The sequence below is a fragment of the Danio rerio genome, chromosome 14, assembly GCF_052040795.2.
Source record: "Danio rerio strain M-AB ecotype USA chromosome 14, GRCz13ab, whole genome shotgun sequence".
Classification (NCBI taxonomy): domain Eukaryota; kingdom Metazoa; phylum Chordata; class Actinopteri; order Cypriniformes; family Danionidae; genus Danio; species Danio rerio.
In genome coordinates, this window is record NC_141034.1 from 38,738,842 (window position 1) to 38,764,898 (window position 26,057).

A 26,057-nucleotide genomic window follows, 5' to 3' on the forward strand; every position below is an offset into this window, starting at 1 on the left:
CAGATCTGTCCTTACACACAATTCCAGTGGATGTAAGCAGATTACTAACCTCTTATCATATTTTTATTTCTTTCTCTTTGCAGATCATAAGATAAAATGGAGTTTGGGATCATACTTTGTTGAGATCACAAAAAAATAATGCTGTTTGGCTGATTTTAAATGATAAATATCCCTTAAACTTGACTGATTGAAAGCCATGTGGTCGAGTCTTGTCATACAGTGGATCAAATCATGCTAATGTTAATGTACTCATCCACATCATCCCTATGTTGGCACAAAGACAAGAAATCCTCTTTCCTCACTGAAAAAAACACTAGAGTATGTCCAGCCTGAGAAAGGGTAAATGAGAGTGACGGAGTGAAAAAAAAAAAAAAACAGAAAAAGAGAGAGTGAGAACATTGAGAGAGAGAGACGGACATGAACAGAATCTGCACATCCTCACAAGCAAACCTTTACACTCCTTCACACTGGATTTAAGACTAAACCGAGAAGGCAACAACAAAGGTGAGTAAAGCAAATTGTGTTTGAGTGGGTGAGAATTTAAGTCTGTCAAATGAAAGTGGACAGAAAGCTACAGCTTTGAATATATAAAGGTCTTCCAATGGTTTTAAGGATACTTGATAGGAACCATTTTAAAAGGCATTCAAGCTCTTTTTTATTTTGTTAATTAATTAATTAATTTATTTATTTATTGAATATTAGTTGTTCTTTAGGTTTCATTACAATACTTAAAAAGTTCAGATGCTAAAACCTCTAAGCACCATCTGTTTTGGAATTTTCTTCTACAACGAGGATTTTTATCAGCCTCTTATATTTATGTTTAGTTATTTCATATTAAAAGCGATGAAATTACTATTCTTTGCCATAAAAGTGAAATTACTAAATCAAGACATAGGAGACAGAGAAACATATTAATATTAGATGAAAATTTCAGATAGCGCTTGAAAGGTTTTTGGATCTGAACTCTTGACTTATTTAGGTTATAATACTTGTGGGGACATCAAAACTCATAGACATTTTAAATAAAGAAAAACAGTGTACATGGACTCAATGATGGTTTCAAGCTTCTATTTAATTTGAAGTAGTACTGCTTTAAATTATTTTCTTATTTAATACAATGCTTTTTTTTTTTTTTTTGGAGTGCAAAATAAGACTGTCTCGTTTTTACGCATTAATTAATTTGGTATATAGTCTACACAAAAACATTAAATAATGATAACCAAAAAAGAATTAACCTGTTCAGGAATTGTTGTTTTAAAATCTTTATACTTAGTCATAGTATCCTGGGCTTTGTTGGTTTGTCAGCAATAAGTTGTTAATTACAATAAAAATATAGTATTATCCCTTATTCAGTTATATACACAGTGCTCAGCATAACAGAGTACATGCCGTTTTGAAAATGAATATTTGTATAATTTGTATTTCTGGATTTTTCCTCTTTTTAAAATTTGAATTTAAAATTTTTATCTAACATGTAAATGTGTTTTTTTTTTGGACCATTATTATAAGTTACTTTGTTAGATAAGCTCCAGATTTGGCTTCAGTACTGACTAATCTAATATACAGTTGAAGTCAGAATTATTAGCCCCCTTTTATTTTATTTTTTTCTCTTTTTAAATATTTCCCAAATGATGTTTAACAGAGCAAGGAAATTTTCATAGTATGTCTGATAATAATTTTTCTTCTGGAGAAAGTCTTATTTGTTTTATTTTGGCTAGAATAAAAGCAGTTTTTAATTTTTTAAACACCATTTAAGGCCAAAATTATTAGCCCCTTAAAACTATATATTTTTTCGATAGCCTCCAGAACAAACCATCGTTATACAATAACTAGCCTTTTTACCCTAACCAGCCTAGTTAACCTAATTACCAAGATTAAGCCTTTAAATCTCACTTTAAGCTGTATAGAAGTTTCTAGAAAAATATCTAGACAAATATTATTTACTGTCATCATGGAAAAGATAAAATAAATCAGTTATTAGAAACGAGTTATTAAAACTATTATGTTAAGAAACGTGTTGACAAAATCTGCTCTCCGTTAAACAGAAATTGGGGAAACAAATAAACAGGCGGGCTAATAACTCTAATGATGATATGCATTAATATAATATAGCTTCGTAAAAATGTGAATTTAAAAGAGGGGTGTACTTATATCGAACAGTGCCACTAATACACTCTGCTCCACACTAGCATCATGTCTAGAACGATTATGTCCTCTTGCATCCAGGCCAGCCCGTGCCAGTCCTCCTGCACCCTGGCTCTCGGATGCTCTCCGTGAGCATCGCTCAAAACTTCGGGCTGCGGAGAGAATTTGGCGGAAAACTAAAAATCCTGCACATCTCTTAACATACCAAACTCTTCTGTCCTCTTTCTCAGCTGAGGTTACTTCTGCAAAGCAGACGTATTACCGTCTGAAAATCAACAATGCCACTAATCCTCGCCTACTTTTTAAAACATTTTCCTCCCTCCTCTATCCTCCTCCTCCACCCGCATCCTCCACACTTACTACTGATGACTTTGCTACATTCTTCTGCACCAAAACTGCAAAAATCAGTGCTCAATTTGCTGCACCTACAACAAACACGCAAGATACAACACCAACACCACACACACTCACCTCTTTTTCTCAGCTCTCTGAGTCTGAGGTGTCCAAACTTGTGCTATCTAGCCATGCAACCACCTGTCCACTCGATCCCATTCCCTCTCATCTCTTGCAAGCCATCTCTCCTGCAGTCATACCAACACTGACTCACATAATTAACACATCTCTTGACTCTGGTTTATTCCCCACTACATTTAAGCAGGCTAGGGTAACCCCACTGCTAAAGAAACCCAACCTGGACCATACGCTACTTGAAAACTACAGACCAGTATCCCTGCTTCCATTCATGGCCAAGATTCTGGAGAAAGTAGTGTTCAATCAAGTTCTGGACTTTCTTACTTAAAACAATCTCATGGACAACAAGCAATCCGGCTTTAAGAAAGGCCACTCAACTGAGACTGCCCTGCTCTCGGTCGTGGAGGATCTCAGACTGGCTAAAGCAGACTCTAAATCATCAGTCCTCATTTTGCTGGACTTGTCAGCTGCTTTTGACACTGTCAACCACCAGATCCTGCTATCTACGCTTGAGTCACTGGGCGTTGCGGGCACTGTTATGCAATGGTTCAGATCTTACCTCTCTGACAGGTCATTCAGGGTGTCTTGGAGGGGAGAGGTGTCCAACCTACAGCATCTAAACACTGGGGTACCTCAAGGCTCTGTTCTTGGGCCACTTCTCTTCTCCATCTACACATCATCTCTAGGACCGGTCATCCAGAGACATGGATTCTCCTACCACTGCTATGCTGATGATACCCAGCTATACCTCTCTTTTCATCCTGATGATCCCTCGGTTCCAGCTCGTATCTCAGCCTGCCTGTTGGATATTTCACACTGGATGAAAGATCATCATCTTCAGCTGAACCTCGCAAAAACGGAAATGCTTGTAGTTTCTGCCAACCCGATTCTACACCATAACTTTTCAATCCAGATGGATGGGGCAACCATTACTGCATCCAAAATGGTGAAAAGCCTTGGAGTAACGATTGATGACCAACTAAACTTCTCTGACCACATGTCTAGAACTGCTCGATCGTGCAGATTTGCACTCTATAACATCAGAAAGATCCCACCCTTCTTATCTGAACATGCAGCTCAACTCCTTGTTCAAGCTCTTGTTCTCTCCAAACTGGATTACTGCAACTCTCTACTAACTGGGCTTCCAGCTAACTCTATCAAACCTCTTCAGCTGCTCCAGAATGCAGCAGCACGAGTTGTCTTCAATGAACCTAAACGAGCACATGTCACTCCGCTGCTAGTCCGTTTGCACTGGCTGCCAGTTGCTGCTCGCATCAAATTCAAAACTCTGATGTTTGCCTACAAAGTGACTTCTGGCCTAGCACCTTCTTATCTGCACTCAATTCTGCAGATCTATGTGCCCTCCAGAAACTTGCGTTCTGTGAATGAACGTCGCCTCGTGGTTCCATCCCAAAGAGGGAAAAAATCACTTTCGCGAACGCTCACGCTCAATCTGCCCAGTTGGTGGAATGAACTCCCTAACTGCATCAGAACAGCAGAGTCACTCGCTATTTTCAAGAAACGACTAAAAACTCAACTATTTAGTCTCCACTTCACTTCCTAATCTGCAATTGCCTCTTTGAATTTCACACTAACTGTACAAAAAAAAAAAAAAAAAAAACTACTAATACTTCCCTTCTTAGACTTTACAGACCTGAAACTTGCCTATAGCACTTATTCATTGTTGCTCTTATAGTTGTGTAAATTGCTTCCTTGTCCTTATTTGTAAGTCGCTTTGGATAAAAGCGTCTGCTAAATGACTAAATGTAAATGTAAATATATGCTGAGCACTGTAAGTACAGAAGTATACAGTGTAATGTTTTGTAAACTGTACATAAACTGTATCTGTTGTGGTGGAAAGAATGCATTGTGATAAAGCCACATTTCACTCATTATTGACAAATGATTTTTTTCTTCAAAAGCTATAGAAAACATTCAAGAAGACACTCACCTGTTTGGTTTTCTTCCATATCTTAAACATGACATCAGACATTCTGTGCAGTTCACTACACTCCCAAGTTGTTTAATGCCGAATTTATTCTGCGCAACACAAAAAAGAAACGCTTACAGGTTTGCAATGAGACAAGTGAGTAAATGGTGACAGAATTGAAAAAGACTCTTTCATAACCTCTGATTGTACAAACCTTTTTAAAACCTTTATTTTTAAAACACAGAAAAGCATGTGATGAAAGAGCTATGCAAGAATTCAGATTCAGGCTGAGCTGATATATAATAGTAACCTGCATGTAAAATGGCAGCCTGGTGGATTTATCTGAATGAATGTCTGTCATGTGATGACAAATGAGGTCATGAAGCACGCAAGACATGATTTCAATTTTCACTCTCATGTATGAGCCATACTGCCATGTGGTTCTGTAATTACAATACTGTCCAAGTGATCTACTAAAGCCCATGGAGAGGAGGGAATTAAAAGCCTGAGTAGCATTTGAAGGTCTTCACAAAAATAGATTATTTTTTTAAAAGAGAGCCTGGAAGTACAGTCGGGGCTAAGGATGAAGCAGTGGAGCTGGTAATCTGTCAAGTGGATTGTGACTGCTTTGAAGGACAGAGGAAATAGCTATTCACATGCTGGGGTGATTGGTGGTGGTCATATAATTTTCAGCCATAAACCTCTCAGGTTTGATACCAGCATAAGTCAAGCACTCAGAATGCTGGTCTAAGCGCTTCTGCTGGCACTCAATAGTCTATACCAGCCAGAGCTTGGTGTCTGCAGGACTAATGTGGAGGATGACAGTGGACGTTCTTTCATCTGGGACACACACCTGGTGCCCCCGCTCACAGCTGAGCTCTATTATCCTTGCAAATAAGCTAGCAAAGCCTGGAAGCTTCTTAAACAGGCCTCACAAAAAACAACACTAAAAAAAAAAAATGATGTTACGGAGGCATGATTGAGGATGAGGATGATTCAGAAACTGATTTGAGATATTTTGGTATAGTTGTAGTTCCATTGTTATTATCCTAAAAGCCATTTCTATTTGATGTGTTTTGTAAATCATAATAATATTGCCATTATATGCACTGATCTGTGTTTTTTTTTATTTTTTTATGGACCTCGTGTAATTGCTGACCAGATTGCAAAAAGCATGCCTCCACTGTTATTTTTGCCCATTCATCTTTAGTAATGAGCTCAAACTCTTCCAGGTTGGGGGATCTGCCCCTGCCATCACTCTGATCTTTAGTTCCCTCCACAGATTCTCATTTTGATTCAAGTCAGGACTCTGGCTGGGCCACTGAAAAATGTAATGTTTTTGTCAGCTAACCATTTCTTCGCCACTTTTGCCATGTGTTTTGGGGTTGTTGTTGTGCTGAAATGTCCACTGATGTCCAAGGCCAAGTTTCTCTGCAGACTGCCGGATGTTGTTGTTGAGAATTTTGATATATTGCTCCTTTTTCATGGTGTTGTGATTAGGTTCCCTGGTCCACAAGCTGAATACCACACCCTAAAACATTAGGTTTCCATCACCATGTTTGACAGTGGAAATGGTGTGGTTGAGGTTAAAGCATTATATGAACTTATATGGTCTGATGTATGATATAAAACACTTGCCCTATTTACAGAGTTCAAAGGTGGACTATAAATATAATTAATCCAATAACTTAAATTTATAATTATTATTTTTCTTTACTGCATTCAATTAGTGACCTATATATATATATATATATATATATATATATATATATATATATATATATATATATATATATATATATATATATATTAGGGGTGTCAAAATTAATTGTTTCTTCAGTGCACCGCGATGCAGACGCGAACAATTCGCTATCAGTTCAGTAATAATCATAACCAGTTATTATGTACTGATGTCCTTTATCCCCTATGCGCTCTGTCACTAGGGAAGTGGGTGCGGTTATTTACAACACTCCAGGAGCCAACTCAGGGCCGGCCCGTGGCAAAGGCAGTATAGGCAAATGCAAAGGGCTCTGTACATCCAGGAGGGCACCAGAAATGAGCGCGGTTAGTTTGGTTTTGTTTTTGATAATTCTTCATCAATGCACCTTGATGCGATATCGAATTGAACTGAATCGATGGCATGAACCGTGAGACCATAAGTCAGTATATATACTAACTAATTCTTTCACATATGAGTGGTTGCAGCCATTGGAACTTGAGATAACTGATCTCGAGATATCTGATCTCATTCACTTTCATTAATATTTATTCATGAACACTTTTGTTTGTAAAGCAAGTTTGACTGTTTACTGACATTTATTATTCCTAGTCATTTCCCCTATCATAAAATAAGCTTACTTCTGCACTTCTGTAAATATAAAACAAAATACATCAAAAATTCATCATATTCTTTAAAAAAAAAAAAAAATAATAATAATAATAATAATAATAATAATAATAATAATTGCTTACATTTATATAGCGCTTTTCTGGGCACTCAAAGCGCTTTACACAATGGGGGGAATCTCCTCATCCACCACCAGTGTGCAGCATTCACCTGGATGATGCGACAGCAGCCATTTTGCGCCAGATCGCACACAACACACCAGCTGATTGGTGGAGAGGAGACAGTGATGAAGCCAATTGGAATATGGGGATGGTTAGGAGGCCATGATGGACAGAGGCCAGTGGGCAGATTTGGCCAGGATGCTGGGGTTAAACCCTTACTCTTTTCGAAGGACATCCTGGGATTTTTAACGACCACAGAAAGTTGGGGCCTCGGTTTAACGTCTCATCTGAAAGATGGCGCTCACTGAGCAGTATAGCGTCCTCGTCACTATACTGGGGCATTAGGCCCCACACAGACCGCCCCCTGCTGGCCTCACTAACACCACTTCCGGCAGCAACCTAGCTTTCCTATGTAGTCTCCCATCCAGGTACTGACCGGGCACAGCCCTGCTTAGCTTCAGTTGGCGATCATGTGAGAGTTGCAGAGAGCCAGCTGCCAGAACAAGAAATAAAAGAAAAGGATTCAATGAAAGGGAAGCTATACAACTGATGCAGATACCAAATACAGGTATATAACAATGTAACTAAGGTAAAATGACAAAAGTTTACCTTTCGAAAAGGATCTGCCCAGTGTTTGTACTGTCACTGCTTCAGAGTTCACATGACAATGACAACACAATAATAAATGTAATGTTGTTAAATAACACAAACCAATACTTACCCATATTGATCCATATTGCACATGATTTTGATGGACTTTTATAAACGATCATTAGAGTATGCAATTTTGAGCATAGAATAGGCTCCCACCAAGCAATTTTGTATTTCATAGATGTCTAATAGACATCTAAGAATAGCCCAAATCTAGAGTAGTCAAATAGATTTCACATTTACTTAGTGACTAGTCTTTTTTGCGCTAATGTTAGACATCTATATGTTTACTAAAAGCCTAGATTTAGCCTTGTTTTATCCTTTCTATGTTTAGATGTCTATCAGATGTCTACTATACTTCCGTTAAACAGAAACAATGCTTGCTGGATATACTGACACCTACAGCTGAGCATCATTATCCTTGCAAATAAGCTAACAAGCCCTGGAAGCTTTATATGCAAGCCTATAAAAATCAACAGCTTTACAACTTTGGAGATGTGGAGGCATCTTTCTTTCTTTTCTTTTTTGAGAAAGTTTTTCTTTTCAAAAACCATCTGATTTGCACTACAAGATAAACATTAATCCAAGACGGAAACAAGGCTTCCCTGGTGCCGGTGAGCCGAGGTTATATAATTGAGCTTACTGAGGTGTCACCTGTGTGTCTCGGTGCTGTCAAACATTTATTTAGCCGTCGGTTTGAATCCAGCGCCTCTGTTTACAATGCTGTGTGGGATTTAGTGCCTGCAGACACAGTGAGGAGTCCGCTTTAATTATGGAGAGCTGGTCAGTCCTCAGGGGATTGAATTAAGCAGGTCCACTGTCCCTCTGCGGCAGCTTTAGGTCTGATTCGGACAAAAATATGAACAGGAGACAGTCTAACTAAAAGGGATAGACTTTGATGGACATGCACGAGAAAAATTGCTGTCAAATCGATCTGTTATTTGAGATACAGGGCACTCTAGCGTGAGAATTATGCCATGGTATTTGGGTCAAAGTAATGTTTTGGTGTTGTCAACAAATGAAAGTGATTTTAAATACATAGGAAGCATAGCAAATGAAAGATAAGAGTCTGCTTTTACGCTTTTAAATAAGTCTTGTAAAGATATGTTAGGAATAATGTTCTGTCATCATTCATAACATACGTTTATAAAAAATAAAACATAAAAACGTATTAATTTTGACATACTCATAAAAAATATATGAAATAATAAGTGCTCCGGTTTCCTCCACATAACCATAAACATGTGGTACAGGAATTGGGTAGGCTAAATTGTCTGTAGTATATATGTGTGAATGAGTGTGTATGAGTGTTTTCCAGTGATGGGTTGCAGCTGGAAGGGCATCCACTGCGTAAAACATATGCTGGATAAGTTTTCGATCATTCCACTGTGGGGACCCTAGATTAATAAAGGGATTAAGCCAAAAAGAAAATGAATGAATGTATAAAATAATAAGCTCAATAATCAATAGAAAAGCCTTTATTGGCTATTACAGCAATTAAACGCTTCCTGTAATTCTGACCAGCTTTTTGCATGCCTCCACTGGTATTTTTGTCCATTCACCTTTAGTAATGAGCTCCAACTCTGTTAAGTTGGAGGATCTCCTTCCCATCACCCTAATCTTTAGCTTCTGGATTTAAGTCAGGACTCTGGCTGGGCCACTGCAAAATGTAATGTTTTTGTCTGCTAACTATTTCTTCGCCACTTTCGCTGTGTGTTGTGGGTCATTGTTGTGCTAAAATGAGCACTGGGGCACAAAGCCAAGTTTCTCTGCAGACTACCTGATGTTGCTGCTAAAAAAGTGTATATATTGTATTGCTCCTTTTTACTAGGTTCTCTGGTCCACCTGTTAAAAAACTAAAATAAAATAAAACATTTTAGGACATAGTTCCATGTTTGAAAGTGGGGATGGTGTTCTTAGCACTGAAGGTTCCCTTTTTATGCCTACTTAAGACTACTTTATTGTGGACAAACCATTAAATTTTAGTTTTATCTGACCATAAAACATAAGACCAGAAGTTTTGTTTGTCCAGCATTTGTCCTCCTTGGTCTGAACCTGCAGAATCCAGCAGTGTGCTGTGTCCACTGGAATGTCTGCTTTGAAATTCATCAAGATGGCCTTGGTGATCCTTTGATTCTTTTTTTTACCTCTTTCACTATCCTCCTGGTCAGCACAGGTGTCATCTTTGGCTACCGATCATGCCCTCTGTGATGTTTAAAGTGTGGATTGTCTTGTATTTTTGGACTATAGCCACTGGAACTTCAAAACATTTAGAAGTGGTCTTATAGGTCTTTCCTGAGCAGCCACAATGCGCAGCCGTAGGTCCTCACTAAGCTCTTCTGTCTTTTAATCATTATTGTCCATAAACCAACAGCAGAGAGCTTTTGTTTTTCACTTGTTTTTGTTTGAATTAAAACAGCTGTGTAGATTAAAAGTGCTATTCTCAATGAATCAGGTCAATTAGGAGGCTTTAGAATCACTTGACCATTAGGAATGTAATAGAACTTTAGATTTTACTCTAACAGTTTGCAAAGGGTATGAATAATTTTGGACATGCACTTTTTGGTTCTTTTCTGTTTTTTTTTTTAAATGTTTAATTGCAAAATGAATTTGCAATTTGCTTTTACAGACATAATCGACGTTTTACAAAAGAGAAACCATCTATAAGAAACCATCTATAAATAAAAATATTGGTGACTAAATAGTCACAACGTCTCTAAAAAGGCACATAAAACAAAATAATATATATTCATAGGCATACCATTTGAACAAAAGAACATTAGAAAACAAACAAAAAAACTGGTGTTTTTAATGTAAATAAAACTGAGATTTTTTTTCCCACAATGATGACTCTTGTACAACATCAAATTATTATCTTTTGGGAGAAGAATCCAGTCAAAAAAAAAAGTTGCTGGTTTAAAAAAAAGGTAAATAAGTTGGAATTCGCCAGTGGTATGAATAATGTCGGTCTTGACTGTATATATACTGTATATATACACATATACAGTATATTATGAATTTCAAAAGGGGCATAATGCTGGTCTTGACTGTACACATATACACATATATATTATGTATTTGAAGAGGGGCATTTAAGATGCAATGATAATTATAAACAAAAGATTGAGAAGCATTTCACTGATGGGGACCCACAGAGGGCATGTCAGGGGATAAGGCACAGCTATAAGGGCTGTAATATTACACCTGTTTACACTGATGCATTGCTGGCAAAGGAATTAAACATCTTTGACTTTAAAGAACATCAAGGAAGTACCAGGTACAGTACTCTAAGTATGTGCAATTGAGCTTTCAGGGATTCCCAGTAAGATTTTTAACTGTAGCTTGAATAACTTTAGGCTGATTGCTCTGACATCTGTGTTGACGGAGTGCTTTCAGAGACTGGTCTTGCGACATATCAAGGCCTGCCTTTTTCCATAATTTGATCCCTATCAGTTTGCCTACAGGGCAAACTGCTGCACAACCATTGACCCCACAATTAGACCACTAAGGAAACTATGTAAGGCTGTCTTTTTATAGATTATAGTTCAGCCCTTAACAGAATTATTCTTTATTCCCTGATCAATAAATTGCTGGATCTGCAGCTCCCACAATCTACTTGCGCCTGTATACAGGATTTCGAAACCAGTAGACCACAAACTGTGAAATTTGGCTCTCACACTCAGCACCGGAACACCCCAGGGCTCAGTGTTGAGTCTGCTCCCTATACGATTCTGTTGCAACCTACCCCGCACAAGACATTATAAAGTATGCAGACGATAAATGCCAACATAAATGCTCTGTCATATATAATGTTTATAAGTATTATATTACTGCATGGATGATTATGTTTCATTTGAGAACAAGTCATTTAACCCTAACTGATGCAGAGGGTAGCTTCTCATTTCTCAAACAACCATGTTAGAAGACTCTTTTGGTCATGGAAAAGATGTTAAAGTGATAGTTTAACCAAAAATGTCGGCTCCTGTTAATTTATTTTCCCCCTAGGCAAGTCATCCAAGATGTAGGTGCCTTTCTTTCTTCAGCAGAACATTAAAAGCTGAATCAGTGGCATTTATGACTCTTATAATGGCAGTCAACAATGGTCTTTTGAGATTAAAAGCACACAAACGAGTTTAAATCAGTAGCTATAGCTCCTGAGGCACACTGAGGTCTTGTGAAGCTAAATGATCACTTCATCTAAGAAATTTTACATATACAAAATTATAAGCTTAACAGCTAATAAACAGATCTTGGCTCATGGGAATTTAGTCCAATTGTAGTTGTGTCGCTTTGATGACTAATGCACTAAAGTGCACACTTGGACTTTAGTTCAAGTGACACAGATTTTTGATAGATATTGGTGATTCTGTCACCTGACCTCCTGTCTGAGTATGTGCCTGCAGTCCTCGTGCATTCGTTATCAATGTGATGAGACTATACCTGTCAACCCTCCCGTTTTTCCCGCGATTCTTTCGTATTTTATTGTTTTATCCCGCTATCATCCCGTAAAGGTATTTTCCCGTATTTCTCCTGTATTTTCAGTCTTTCTCTGAACAGCCGAACCTCCCTATACGCAACCCATACCGCCGAACCACCAGGGGTCACCCCTTGCTTTAAAACGTGAGGCTTCTGTGATTTCGCTTTGTTTAGGAATGAAAACACTTAGAAATAAATATTAATAACATCGCGATTCCATTTCATTTTGATTACAGGTGCCGTCGCCTATCCTATACAATCCTCAAAATAGTCATATAACTTAATGACGTGCTCCATACTATTAAACAGATGCTGTTTCCCAAACGGATTCTGTATACGCGATTTGAAGCGGAGAGAAAGTCTGACGTTTGGGTGCATTTTTAAACAGACATACAAACATAATTAATAATAATAACATATAAGGATGTCGATCTTTTTCTTTTTGTTTTTTTTTCCAAACACAACTAATTTCGTCTTAAATGAGCATAAAAAGTTAGGAAAGCAGTCAAATGATTTCATTATAACATTAGATGTGTGCATTTTTAAAGTGACACCTCTTATTTAATGTAATAAAAAAAATCTTATTAAATGCGAGATTCATTCGTTTCTCTTTAATCAGAATGTGTAAGTTATACAGTGGAGAACGGGTAATGAGGATGATAGCTTGATTCTGTTTCATTATAATAGCTATTAATTTTAATAAGCTGAACTGTTTGCTAATGTATTTGCTGCTAATGTATGTATTATTTTTCTTTTGTTAATAATAATTTTAAAACATATTACTGACCATTTAACTGTTTATTTACAATGAAACAGCTAAAATGAACATATTTAGTAATTTGGGGATTTATTTAAGGGGGAGAGGGGGTGTTGGGGGAATCCCTTATTATGGTGGGTATATCCCTTATTTTCACATCCCATTGTTGACAGGTATGTCATTATCTGTAAAGCTAATTGAAAAAATAGTTTCAGTATGTTACAGATTGGACTTAGGAGCAATGGAAAAAGGTCATGTGATCTGATGAGCCCAAATTTACCTTGTTTCAGAGTAATGGTGCATCAGGGTAATAAAAGAGGTGGTTGAAGTGGTCACCCATCATGCCTTGTGCCTACCATACAAGTCTCTTGGGGCAGTGCTGTGATATGGAGATCAGTTTGTCTGAAAAAAAAAAAAAGAATGAAGTCAGCCGACTACCTGAATATACTGAATAACCAGGATTTTTTTCCACTGATGACACAGGCATATTCTAAAATGACAATGCCAGGATTTTCAGCCACAAACTTTAAAAGAGTGGTCCAGGGAGCATAATCCATCTTTTTTACACATTTATTGGCCACCACAGAGTCCAGACATTAATCTTTTTGAGAATCTTTGGGATGTGTTATAGAAACGACTTTGTGCAGAAGTCCAACTCTTCCATCATCAATATAGAAGATCTTGGCGAAACAATGAAACTTTGGACAGTAATATTCATTCATTTTCCTCCGGCTTAGTCCCTTTATTTATCAGAGGTCGCCACAGTGGAATGAACCGCCAACTTATCCAGCATATGTTTACACAGCAGATGCAATTCCAGCTGCAGCCCAGTACTGTGAAACATCCATACACTCTCATTCACACACATACGACCAATTTAGTTTATTCAATTCACCTAAACTGCATGTCTTTGTACTGTGGGGAAACTGAAACACCCGAAGGAAACCCACACAAACATGGGGAAAACATGCAAACTCCACACAGAAATGCAAACTGAACCAGAGGGAACTCGAACCAGCGATCTTGTTGCTGACAGTGCTAACCGTGTCACCCCTGGACAATAATAGTTGTTGTGATATTGCAAAAACATACTGAAATGATGGCAAATACATGCCATAAACAAAGCTAAAAAGCAATAGAGCAAAATATTACAGTGTGTTTTCTTTCGGACATGCAGTATTTCTGTGATGCCAGGCTTTGACCTTAAGTAATGTGTTACCCAAAGGATTGGTCAGCAATAGAAATAGTAGTGAAAATCCTTGTAGAGGACTGATAAACATTCTCTCCAGAGGAAAAGAACCTGCAGAAATTCAAGATGAAATGATGAGGGAAAACAGCATGACAAGACTCAGACATGGAAAGAAGAAATGTGGAAATAAAATGACAAAGACACTTCAAAAAGAACAGGTGTGACAAAAGTGATAGGAATACAGGAAACAAAAGAGATGAAAGAAAGACAGAAATGGGATGCAAATCAGCATCAGGAAACAATGAGAAATCAGCATTGTGATTGAAATTGCATGGGGGGCAACTGATTGAATGAAAAAGAGAGAAAGAGATTGGGAGAATGCGGCATGTCACAAGCCACACAACAACGTTAATGACATTGATTTATAGGGAGCCAAGCAATGAAAGAGATGCATCTATAAAACTACAGGTGCTGTCACAGGCATCTGACACAGCTGCAAACATGTTTATAACAGAGAGAGAAAGAGAGAGAGAAAGAGAGAGAGTGAGAGAGAGCGTGCGCACGAGAGAGAGAGAGAGAGAGAGAGAGAGGAGGTTGGGGGAATGGGGGAGGCAGAGAGGGGATTTTCTATGAGCCAGTCAAGTGACGACTGTAAGGGAAGCCATGCTTGGATGAAGGAGATTCACTGCGTGCTGAGAGTCCAAGAAACAAGGCTTGAAATAAAAGAAGACAAAAGAAAAGAATTGAGTACATCCACATCAACCTGGATAGATTTCACTGGGACACCAGGAGGGAAGGAAACCAACAATAAGAGTGCATGGTGAAGGAACAATGATCTGCATCTCAGATCTCCACAGGTAATGCTGTCATTGTGATGTTCATGCGGCGTGACAAGAGAGTAGATGGGGACAGCTGATGGATGGAGGGATGAGGTGATGGAGGAGGAGAGGAGGAAAGGGAAAGAATGTGTTGTGGTGAGTGGAGTGGATGGGACACTGTTTACATTATGGAGAATATTTTTGAATAGTAGTACCTGTGTATTGTTCTGGAGTTTGCAATTGTTCCAACTGTGAGGTCTTGTGGAAAAGATTAGAAAAACATAGATACAAGTGAAATTGCTGACACGTGATAATTTGAAGATTTGGACTCTGTCACACCTCAGGGCGCAAAAGGTCTATTCTACATGAGTCATTTAGAAACAGAAGTGCAGTGACATTTTGAAAGATCACTCTAATCTAAAAAAAAAATCCATTGAGAAAAAAGAGAGAGAGAGACTTTGAATGAAATAAACAGAGAGAGAGAAATGGTTGGTGGGGGCTGATCTGTGGTAAAATGGTCCAGCGCCTTTCATTATGGAGCGCTAGTGGTTCAGGTCCCAAGACAATAACTGCAGTGCTTATTGCTCGTGTGTCTTGAGGCAAGGCAATCAGCTTCATAAGCTTAAAGTAAAGAGAAAGTTGCGCATTAACTAAAATGGTACATTAATGAGAGGTTGTCGGTGGTGCAACTGTGTGTGGGCAGAGGGGACTGCTGCCATCTGGTGGTTCAGTTCTGGGACAAAGAAGTTAGCATGGTTTAGGAGTACAAAAGAACCCTTGCCTAGGACCTGAGCTGAAAACAATACAATGCAAAAAGAAATAATGTGGTTTCTAGGAGTGAACATCCTGCCATCATTTATTGAGTCTCCACTTGTCCAAACCTGTATGAGATTCTATCTTTTTCTGAATATAAAGAAGTTATTTTGGAAATAAATAAACAAACAGTTGCTGAAGAAGAAGAAGAATTGTGTGATAAAGCTTGAAGGGAAGCTAATGATGACAGAGTATTTATTTTTTTTTGTGAACTACTCCATCAAGTATTGAGCCACATATTGTGCTCAGATTTGTTAAAATTAATGAAATAATTACAAATTAAACACTGTATAAGCCTAATTATATATAGGCTGTTGTGGTAATTAATACAACACTGCAGAAATATTTTAATGTTCCTACAATTACTGTCAACGTTTTAAAATATAATGGAATGTATGTATTGAGAATAAATATATTGAATAACCGATAAACCTCTAAGGACAGACCAGTTGTGAAGTAAACCCATCTGTTTGCATGGGACAAGAAAAGAATGTATGCATAAAAATGACATTACATATTGTGCTGTACAGAAAACTCCACCAATCAGAGTTGCAGTAAGTATGGACCAAATAGATGTTTAGCTCTACCAACATTCTTAGGCATTGCAAATATATATAATCAAGTCCGCCTCCCTAAACCCTCAGAATATTTAAACATTTGTGTGCGCGCATGCATATTTAACTATAAAATGTAAATATACAGTTTAAGTCTGAATTATTAGCCCCCGTTAATTTTTTTTTTTTTTTATCAATTTCTGTTTTACAGAGAGATTTTTTAACACATTTAATTAATTTTAACAAATACAATAATAATAATAATAATTTATTTCTAATAACTGATTTATTTTTATCTTTGCCATGATGACAGTAAATACTATTTTACTGGACATTTTTCAAGACATTTCTATACAGTTTAAAGTGACATGTAAAGGCTTAATAGGTTAATTGGGCAGGTTAGGGTAATTAGGCAAGTATTGTATAACGATGGTTTGTTCTGTAGACTATTGAAAAAAAAAAGCCTAAAAGGGCTAATAATTTACCTTAAAATGTTTTTTACAAAATTAAAAACTTTTTTTATTCTAGCCAACATAAAACAAATAAGATTTTCTCCAGAAGACAAAAATATTATCAAAGATACTGTGAAAATTTCCTTGCTCTGTTGAATATAATTTGGGAAATATTTAACAAAGAAAATATAAAGGGGGGCGAATAATTCTGACTTATTCTAAATTGTATATACATATACTAAATTGGCCACATTAGTGTGTGTGAATGTGAGAGTGTATGGATGTTTTCCAGTACTGGATTGCAGCTGGAAGAGTATCCGCTGCGTAAAATAGTTAGTGTTTCATTCCACTTTGGTGACCCATGATAAATAAGAGACTAAGGGACTAATTCATGGAAAATGAATAAAGGAATGTTTCCATAAATATACCCAATAGTTTAAAATACAATTTGATATTTTTGATGAATTTAAGTCAATTATGCCATTCATAATACTTTATAGGATTGTAGCTTTTACTTATTTCAAAATTAAAAGTTTTAAGCCTTTGTTTTGTCCTATGTCCAGATTTATATACTTTTATATACTAATTCAAATCAAGTTTTTATTATTATGGTTCTCCTTGTAGCTGGTTGGTTTGGTTTATGAACCTTTTTCAAACAACTTTAAAAAAATCTTCATGATAAAATTTATTTGATATATTTCCAAAACCAGAGCTGCTAAAAAAGTGCAGATGCTCTAATGCACTACATTAATACAATTCCTGAAATCAAAAATGGAAGCTTATGTAAAGGTGATTAATTCATCAAAAACAGTGGGAATCCTGTACAGATCTACATTATTCATCAGCCACCTGCAGGCATTATTTTGATATGGAATCTCAATTATCAAAAGAGAAAGCCAGAATTGTAAGACACCGCAAGTAGCAAATGTGGAACACAAAGGCACAATTACAAGATCCTAATGTCTAATTTGTATAATCCCAGTAGGAAACAGCATTTCAAAGCGAATGGTCCCCGGGGTGCCCTAAAATAGGGTCATAATCCGTTCTTGATGGAGACGATTTTAACAAAATGTTTTTCTTAAATCCTCTTCACAGCTACCAGTCATCCGGTTTACATTATCACAGAATGCTGCTAAATCTTCTGTTCTGGACAAGTCTATTTCTGTTGATAACAAACGGGTGAGTAGAAATAAACATCGGACGCATCGGGAATAAGAATCACTGAATTCACATTGTGTGAACATTTCTCCCTGTCTCCTAGTGAAAGAGGATTTTATGGGAATCAGTATGGCGAGTGGAATGATTCGCAACTGCAGCCCACTATACAGAAGCTGATGAAAGGCTACAATCGATATCTAAGGCCAAACTTTAACGGTAAGAGTGTCTCAAGACTGATTAAATATAGATTGAGAATTAAAACGGGAATAATAAAAGGCTTTGTTCCCACAGAAGGGCCAGTTGAAATTGGAATGAGTTTGGATATTGCCAGCATCGACGCCATCTCTGAGATTAACATGGTATTAATTATGTGATTATCTCGCCTCTAAGTATTACTAAAAAAACCCAGCAAGCATTTTTTTTGTTTGTTTGGTTTTTTTTTTTAAAGATGTCTAATAGCATCTCCTAAACTGATTCGTCTTAGCTCAAATAAGGCTAAAATTGGGCTGTCAGTGAAAATCTAATAGACGTCTTAGAATAGGCTAAAACTAGACTCGTCATCAAATAAACAGAAATGAATGATGGCTATAGTGTAGTTTTCGGCTTTTCTTATATATCTATTAGATTTTCACTGAAAGCCCAAGTTTAGCCATGTTTTAGCCAAGCTTTCTACGTTTAGAAAACTATTAGACGTCTATTAAACACAATTTTTTTGATGGGGATAGTTCCTCCAATAATTTAGATTTACTCACTCTCAAGTGGTTCCAAACCTGAAGTTCTTTTTTATGTTGAACACAAAAGAAGATTTATGAAGAATGTTAAAAGACAAACAATTACTGCCAGAAGTTTTAGTAAACAAAAACTAAAACTTTGTTAACTGAAATAAAAAAATATTCACAAAAAAATAAATCTAAAAGTAAACGAAAAACAAAAGCCATTCAAAAACTAATATTAAATTGCAAAAATAATTTTTGTTTCAGCATCCATAAGCACTAATTCTATAGGTTGGCAGTTCATTCAGCTGTGGAAACCCCTGATAAATAAGGGACTAACCCGAAAGAAAATGAATGAATGAATGAATAATTCCAATCTGAGCAGCGGCAGTTTAGATAAATAGATCTAGATTTTACAGTCAAATATAAACCAGCTCATGATTATACACAAAAACAACTTAAAATTCTAGAGAACCTTTTCTTCATCTGCCAATAAGAGTAGACTAAGCATGTTTCACTACATATTTTACCTTTTATATGAAGAGGTTTGCCTGAATTCCTCGTTTTTTTTTACTTTTATTTATTTAAACTGCATTTATATGGTGCTTGGACACTGTTTTCTCAAACAATTATTATTATTTTTATCACAAAAAAGTTAATGTAAGCTATATAAACATTAAACTTTGCTTTGGTCGAGGCATTCTGTTAACTATAGAACCGAACTAGATTTACTAAAACCCAAACTGTCACTTTACAGCAAGACGGTTGCTGGTTTGAGCCTCGGCTGGGTCAGTTGGCATTTCTTTGTGGAGTTTGAATGCTCCCCCTGTGTTCACGTGGGTTTCCTCCGGGTGCTCCGGTTTCCCCCACAAGTCCAAATATGTGCTATAGGTGAACTGAGTGAGCTAAATTGTCCGCAGTGTATGTGTGTGTGGATGTTTCCTAGTGATGGGTTGCAGCTAAAAAGGCATCCGCTGTCCTGCTTGATAAGTTGGCGGTTCATTACGTTGTGGCAAACCATCAATAATAAAGAGACTAAGCCAAAAAAGAAAATGAATGACTAAAACCCAAACTAAATATACAAAAATAAATATACTAAATATATCTCAACTAAATAGAAATGTGTTCACAAAAAAAAAAAAAAACTTAATGAAAAATGAACAAAGCCATTAATGAAATTAATTAAAACCTAACTGAGATTTAAAAATAAATGTAAATTTATGAATGATAGCAAATTTTAAAATAGTATTGAAATAAAACTTTTTTAAAATGTAAAACTATAATAAACATTACCACCAACTTCCATAGAAGGAAAAAAATACTATCAAAGTCAATGGCTACCATGTACAACATTCTTTGAAGCATCTTATTTTGTGTTCAACAGAAGATGCGTTAACTATTGATTTATCGATTTTTGGGTGAACTATTCATTTAATAAGATTCTCTTAGTGCACTAGCCAACAGATTAATGGGCTTATGATTATGTCTACTTACTAAAAGGACTACACAGCCACTATTTTCCTAAGACAACGATGGCGAGACTCCCGTCTGATATTCCCTGGAAATGAAAGCCTGAGTCTGGATGGACGGCTAGTTTCTCTGCTGTGGATCCCCGATACCTTCATCCCAGACTCGAAGCGATCTTTCCTCCACGACGTCACCGTGGAGAACCGCCTGATCCGCATCTTCAGCAACGGCACTGTGCTCTATGCTCTGCGGTAAAACACCAACTCTGAATTTACAACTTCCTACCAAAGGTTGAACAGCTGCTCCGGGCAGGTGTTTGTACAGCTGGGAAACCTTCCTGATGAAATGGTTAAATCAATATTCCTCCTTTTCAGCATTACAGCAACCATCGCCTGCAACATGGATCTCACCAAGTATCCTATGGATAGACAAGAGTGCACTTTGCAATTAGAAAGCTGTAAGCATCACATTCAGATTCCAATCAAATTTATCCTAACATATTGATTTTATTTATTTCGCTGTATTGGTTATTCAAGAGCTCGCTGTACAGATGGTTAATCCTGTATGTGTTTGCATGCATTCACAGGGGGCTATAATTTAGAGGATGTGGTGTTTTACTGGACCCGAGGGAATGACTCTGTGAAGGGGTTAGACACACTGCGTCTGGCCCAGTACAGTGTGGAGAGCTACTATACCAGTGTAACAAAGGCGGTGTATGAAACAGGTAAAAACATTATATTTATTAATATGCATAGCTTGCCTAGTTTTATACCTCATTTTGCCAAAATGTTGCAGTCAGTTCTTCATGCTAAGTTGGATTTTATATTTAGATTTCTTCCACATTCAGTAGACGTCTTCCTCTTAAGCGGATTATGGTGCAATCATGGTTTACAGTGTCCCAAAAAAAGAATTTGGACACTTAAGCCAGACTTAAAGATGTCATTACATTAGATAACAAAAGATCATCCAAATGCGTTTAGTTCAAAGAAAACAGCACAAGAGCAAATTTCAAGATAAACATTGCACAATGGAGGTTTTAGGTGTAAAAGGTTAAACATATGCATGAAACAAATTCATGAATTTATTGCACTTAAACACGTCTATAATCACTCTACCAGTGTTGGGGAAAGTTACTTTTCAAAGTAATGAATTACAGTATTGAGTTACTCCCTAAAAAATAACTAGTTCCAATACTTAGTTACTTTTTATGGTAAGTTTTGCAAAGCGCCAGACAGAATCTGTGGACATTTTTGCTTTTTCTGCACAGAATATTGTAAAAATCTGCAGATACAGTCAGAAGTCAGAATTATTAGCCCCCCTGAATTATTAGCCCCGTTTATTTTTTTCACCATTTTCTGTTTAACGGAGGGAAGATTGTTTCAACACATTTCTAAACATAATAGCTTTAATAACTCATTTCTAATAACTGATTTATTTTATCTTTGCCATGATGACTGTAAATAATATTTGACTAGACATTTTTCAAGACACTTCTATACAGCTTAAAGTGACATTTAAAGGCTTAACTAGGTTAATTAGGTTAACTAGCCAGGTTAAGGTAATTAGGCAAGTTACTTTATAACATCGGTTTGTTCTATAGACAAAAAATAAGCTTAAAGGGGCCAATAATTTTGTCCCAAAAATTTTTTTAAAAAATTAAAACTGCTTTTATTCTAGCTGAAATAAAACAAATAAGACTTTCTCCAAAAGACAAAATATTATCAGACATACTGTGAAAAGTTCCTTGCTCTGTTAAACATAATTTGGGAAATATTTAATAAATAAAAATGAATTCAAAGGGGGGCTAATAATTCTGACTTCAACTGTATATGGGGAATGATTTTAGGTGTGTTGCAACTAAAAACTTAATATGTAAAATAAAAAAATGATACATGTTTAACTTTTATTTATTGTTTACAATGCAAATCCTACTATATCCATTTATTTGGTAAACAAATCAAGTCTCTCATATATCTACCACATATCAACTAAAAGACAAATTATAACTTAACAAACTGTATCGTAAGTAAATTATACGAACATTTTCATATTAGTCAGTAATAATACTGAAATTTATTTAAAAACTTAATAAATATAATTTTACACACATTTACATAAGTAAAAAAATATATACTCAATTAGGGATGTGCAATTTGGGAAAAATACCTAATTGCAAACTATTTGACAGAAATCGCGTTTGCGATTTGGTTTTCAATTTAATTCAAGCTTCAAGCTGATTTTAATTTAATTCAAGCTTCAGCTCAATAATATGTAAACCGTGGCAACAATCCTGTGATGGCTCTTAAAAATGACCTGTTTTTTATCTGAGTGATTTTGAAACCAAAATATTTCCTTATAACAAATGCTGTTTTTCTTTGATATAAAATTGTCTACTAATGCTTCTGAAGCAGCTGATGCCATAACCCCACTTGTCAGTGCTTTCCTGTTTGTTCTCTGTTTTGTTTATTGGGGCGTAGTTCAGATGTGCAATTCTGATTGGGCAGAACAAAAGTGTGTTCACTCAATTGGCTAGTTATAAAGCCCCGGTCAGATCACACAATTTCTGCATGATATCCTTGACGTAGGGTGTCATAGAGAGTCATAAACGACAAATGGACATCATGACACAAGCTTCAGTTGTTTCTTTTCGTGTAATGGCATAGGTCACGACAAATCGATACCATGTCTGCGATGCCTCACGACACCATCGCAGGCATGTTTATTTTCTGAAGCATAGCAGACATAGCAAAATTCGTTATTTTTGTTAACATATATACATTGATATTTTATATTGCACCCTCTTGCAATTAACTAATTATAACGTTTCAACTTGCGATTGCATTTGATGTTGATAAATCACACAGCCCTAGACTCAATGATGGGATGAAAATCTGTGGATTTCTGCGCGCGCAGATTTCATTCGGCCTATGCGTTGTTACTTTTGAGTTACCTTTGTGTTACTTTTTGTCACCTAGCTAAGGCTTAATCTCTTTCAGAACGTGTTTTTTTCCCCTGTTAAATAGAGAAGCTCTGCAATTAACAACACACTGTATAAACTACAACTTCATTTGACTTTAAAAAACACATTTCAAAAATATTTTAGGAATTTACCAGAGAACTTCCTGACTCCATAGCCATACATGCCGTATTTAGAGATCATTGAAAGTTTAAAGCAATGTTTGCTACTTTTTGTACTATTTGTCTTAAGTAAAATTACTGTCTACTAAGACAATCCCCTTTTCTTTTTCTTTGATGCATTCAAAATAACGAAAACATTCTCTCATTGACTTTGTGATTCATTGTGACTACTTTTATTTTAATTCAACAATTTATTTTTAAAAGCTAATAAATTAAACTAAATAGTAACTCAGGTTATATTTTTAAAGAAGTGACCCAAATGTAATTAATTTTTTTTTTAAAGTAATGCATTACTTTACTTGTTACTTAGAAGAGTAATATTATTACATAACTTGCATTACTGCAACACTAAAGTGTTAAGATGTGATGACTATTTTTTTTACTTAATTGTAGTGATAACTGCCTTGATAATACAGGTAATTAAACAGAATGTAACTAAAACATTTATATTTGCATTTGCCTAGTTCACTCAAAACTGAACATTTCACCCACAAGTGATGTTAAACCTTTTTGAGTTTCTTTCTTCATTTGAACACAAAATAAGGTTAATAAACCCGTAACCATTGACTTCCATAGTACAAAAACAAATATTATTGAAGTCAATAGTGACAGCTTTCCAGTTGTCTTCAAAATAACTTATTTTGTGTTCAGCAGAAGACAGAAACTCAACAAGTGAAGTGAATGATGACAAAATATGTTTTCAGTGAAAATACATTTCTTACATTGTATAAATGACCTGCAATACTCTGGATGTGTTGCAGGTCTTTACCCAAAGCTCATCCTGCACTTCGCTTTGCGTAGAAATGTGCTGTTCTTCATTCTGGAGACATATGTGCCCTCAACATTGCTGGTGGTTCTATCATGGGTGTCTTTCTGGATCAGTCAGTCCTCCGTCCCAGCTCGCACCTGCATCGGCCAGTGATTCCAAAAGTTCATCACTCAAGAACAACATATGCCATAACATATCTTAATGCAACGAACTAAATCTATTCTCTATTGAATCCATCTATTGACAGGAGTGACCACTGTTCTTACCATGACCACACTAATGATGGGTGCGAGGACTTCACTACCCAATGCCAATTGCTTCATTAAGGCGATCGACGTCTATCTCGGCATCTGTTTCACCTTCATCTTTGGTGCTCTGCTGGAATACGCCTGTGCTCATTTCTGCACCATGCAGCACCAGACCATTATAGACGTGCAAAGGGTGAGAACACACAGATACCAGAGGTTAAAAATGACAAACTGTACTAAAACATATTGCATTTTTTTATCTGTAATTTAATTTTTCACAGGAATTGCTCAAAGAGTTCGAGGAATCAAATGGCACGACTCACTTGGTCAGTTCGATGTCCCCCAGAAAGATGAAAACAGAAGACTCCACTAAGCAGGAAAAGCCTGAGCAAACCGTGACGTGCGAAGAAAACGAAGCCGTAGAACAGACCAAAGAGAAGGGATGCGGTTTGACCACTGTAAAGCAAATGTCTCGTCGAGCAGCGTCCATGATGAGTGTTGAGAATCCCCACAACATCGACAGACATGCACGCATACTTTTCCCCATGGCATTTCTCCTCATCAATATCTTCTACTGGCTATACTACCTTTTATTCTAACAGACGAAAGAACTCTACCTCCTGCTTCCACAGATGAACAAAGTATTGCACAATTGACTGAAACAGAGAAGACTTTTGACTGCTCATCAGCTCCAGCTGAATAGTGCCCTATAACACTTCATTATTGCATTAAAGCAGGTGTTTCTATGTGACAATGGAATCGAAAATGGACACATAAATCACCATACATAGACATCTGCTGAAGGGCACAGTTGTACGTGTCCAATCTTAATTGTTAAGCAATTGCCTTCACATTGCTGATTTATAGGGGTTCAATGCTTTTGCTGTTTGTTTGTTTATTTATTTATTGCTCTGGTTTGCTAAGCAAGCATATTGCGCAGTAGGGATGTTATAAACTCCACAAGCAGTGACCATATTAAATGCCATTAACAAACCCAATAATGGTCAAATGCATGTAGGTATGTACTGTGGGGTCTATAAGTCTGATTCCATATTGTAAAACTGAGATTTGAGAATAAAGTTTTATTATTTATTCAACTGAAATGCAAAAATAAAGAAACATTTAAAATAAATTAAGATGTTGTGATATTTATAGGCAAGGGATTTTTTTTTTGGATTTATTTACAGCTAATAACAATTTTATATAATAATTATATATAATCACACACACACATAATGTTGTTGCTTATCATAGTCAATACCTGAAAAAAAAAAAAACAGAGATACTACACTGTGTACCAGTCATGGTTATGTTGTAATAAAAGTGATGTAACCATGTTTTAAATTGAACATTTGTATTTTCTACATTTAACAGATTAGTTTTACAACAAATACCATGGTTAAACTACTGTTGGTGTTATAATAGCATGGCTTTGTGGTTAGAAAATATAGAGATATATAGAATATATGAAGAACCATGCTAAAAATATTGAAACATTAGCTTTATCTCAAGGGGACTTCAAATAACTTAATTCTAAAGTTATTCTGTTAAACAACAAAGTAAAAACAGAGAAAAAATCAGGTCTGAATTGCCAAAGAATGATTTGTAATGTAAATTAATCCATAACAAAACGATATATCGTCTGATAACGAGCATTTCAAAATAATAATCTAATTGCTAGTACTTTATTACGTACACAAACGAACGACATGTAATCAATTCTGATGTGTCATCCGTGTCTGCCTAGGTTAACATTTTTTTCGGTCAAACAAATTATTATTACGTTGGTATAGTGTTTAC

At 36.3% G+C, this 26,057-nt stretch overlaps 1 protein-coding gene and 1 long non-coding RNA gene across 5 annotated transcripts in view; one reads left to right on the forward strand and one right to left on the reverse strand.

The window, feature by feature from the left end:
- The window catches only part of LOC141377556 (uncharacterized), a 30,217-nt gene extending 16,877 nt beyond the window's left edge, over positions 1–13,340 (reverse strand). The window contains exons 1-3 of one of the 2 annotated variants that reach the window (XR_015507758.1): positions 7,664–7,702; positions 7,019–7,547; positions 4,568–4,656 (exon numbers count right to left, since the gene is read on the reverse strand). This is a non-coding gene — a long non-coding RNA (uncharacterized LOC141377556). Of the gene's footprint in view, positions 1–4,567; positions 4,657–7,018; positions 7,548–7,663; positions 7,703–13,218 lie in introns of those variants that run through there. The other variant, XR_015507759.1, reaches the window with a different exon arrangement.
- On the forward strand, positions 14–25,389 carry gabrp (gamma-aminobutyric acid type A receptor subunit pi). Of its 3 annotated transcripts, none has more exons than XM_087281814.1 (10): positions 14–504; positions 17,860–17,943; positions 18,026–18,138; positions 18,214–18,281; positions 20,136–20,353; positions 20,477–20,559; positions 20,689–20,826; positions 24,002–24,154; positions 24,257–24,450; positions 24,539–25,389. In XM_087281814.1, the coding sequence occupies exons 2-10, from the start codon at positions 17,891–17,893 to the stop codon at positions 24,854–24,856; spliced, it is 1,338 nt and encodes a 445-aa protein (XP_087137940.1). In that variant the 5' UTR covers positions 14–504; positions 17,860–17,890; the 3' UTR covers positions 24,857–25,389. The 3 variants fall into 3 exon arrangements, with proteins under 3 accessions (XP_087137940.1, XP_087137941.1, XP_087137939.1); XM_087281815.1 differs by lacking the exon at positions 14–504 and adding an exon at positions 14,779–15,101; XM_087281813.1 differs by lacking the exon at positions 14–504 and adding an exon at positions 14,779–14,984.
- Positions 25,390–26,057: the final 668 nt, after the last annotated feature.

Excerpts from the sequence above, each read along its gene's own strand:
- gabrp (XM_087281813.1), top strand. The coding sequence starts at position 14,959 with ATGATCTGCATCTCAGATCTCCACAG. Across the intron at positions 17,944-18,025 it reads TTTCTGTTGATAACAAACGG|TGAAAGAGGATTTTATGGGA; the intron begins GTGAGTAGAAAT and ends CCTGTCTCCTAG. Across the intron at positions 20,560-20,688 it reads CACTTTGCAATTAGAAAGCT|GGGGCTATAATTTAGAGGAT; the intron begins GTAAGCATCACA and ends ATGCATTCACAG.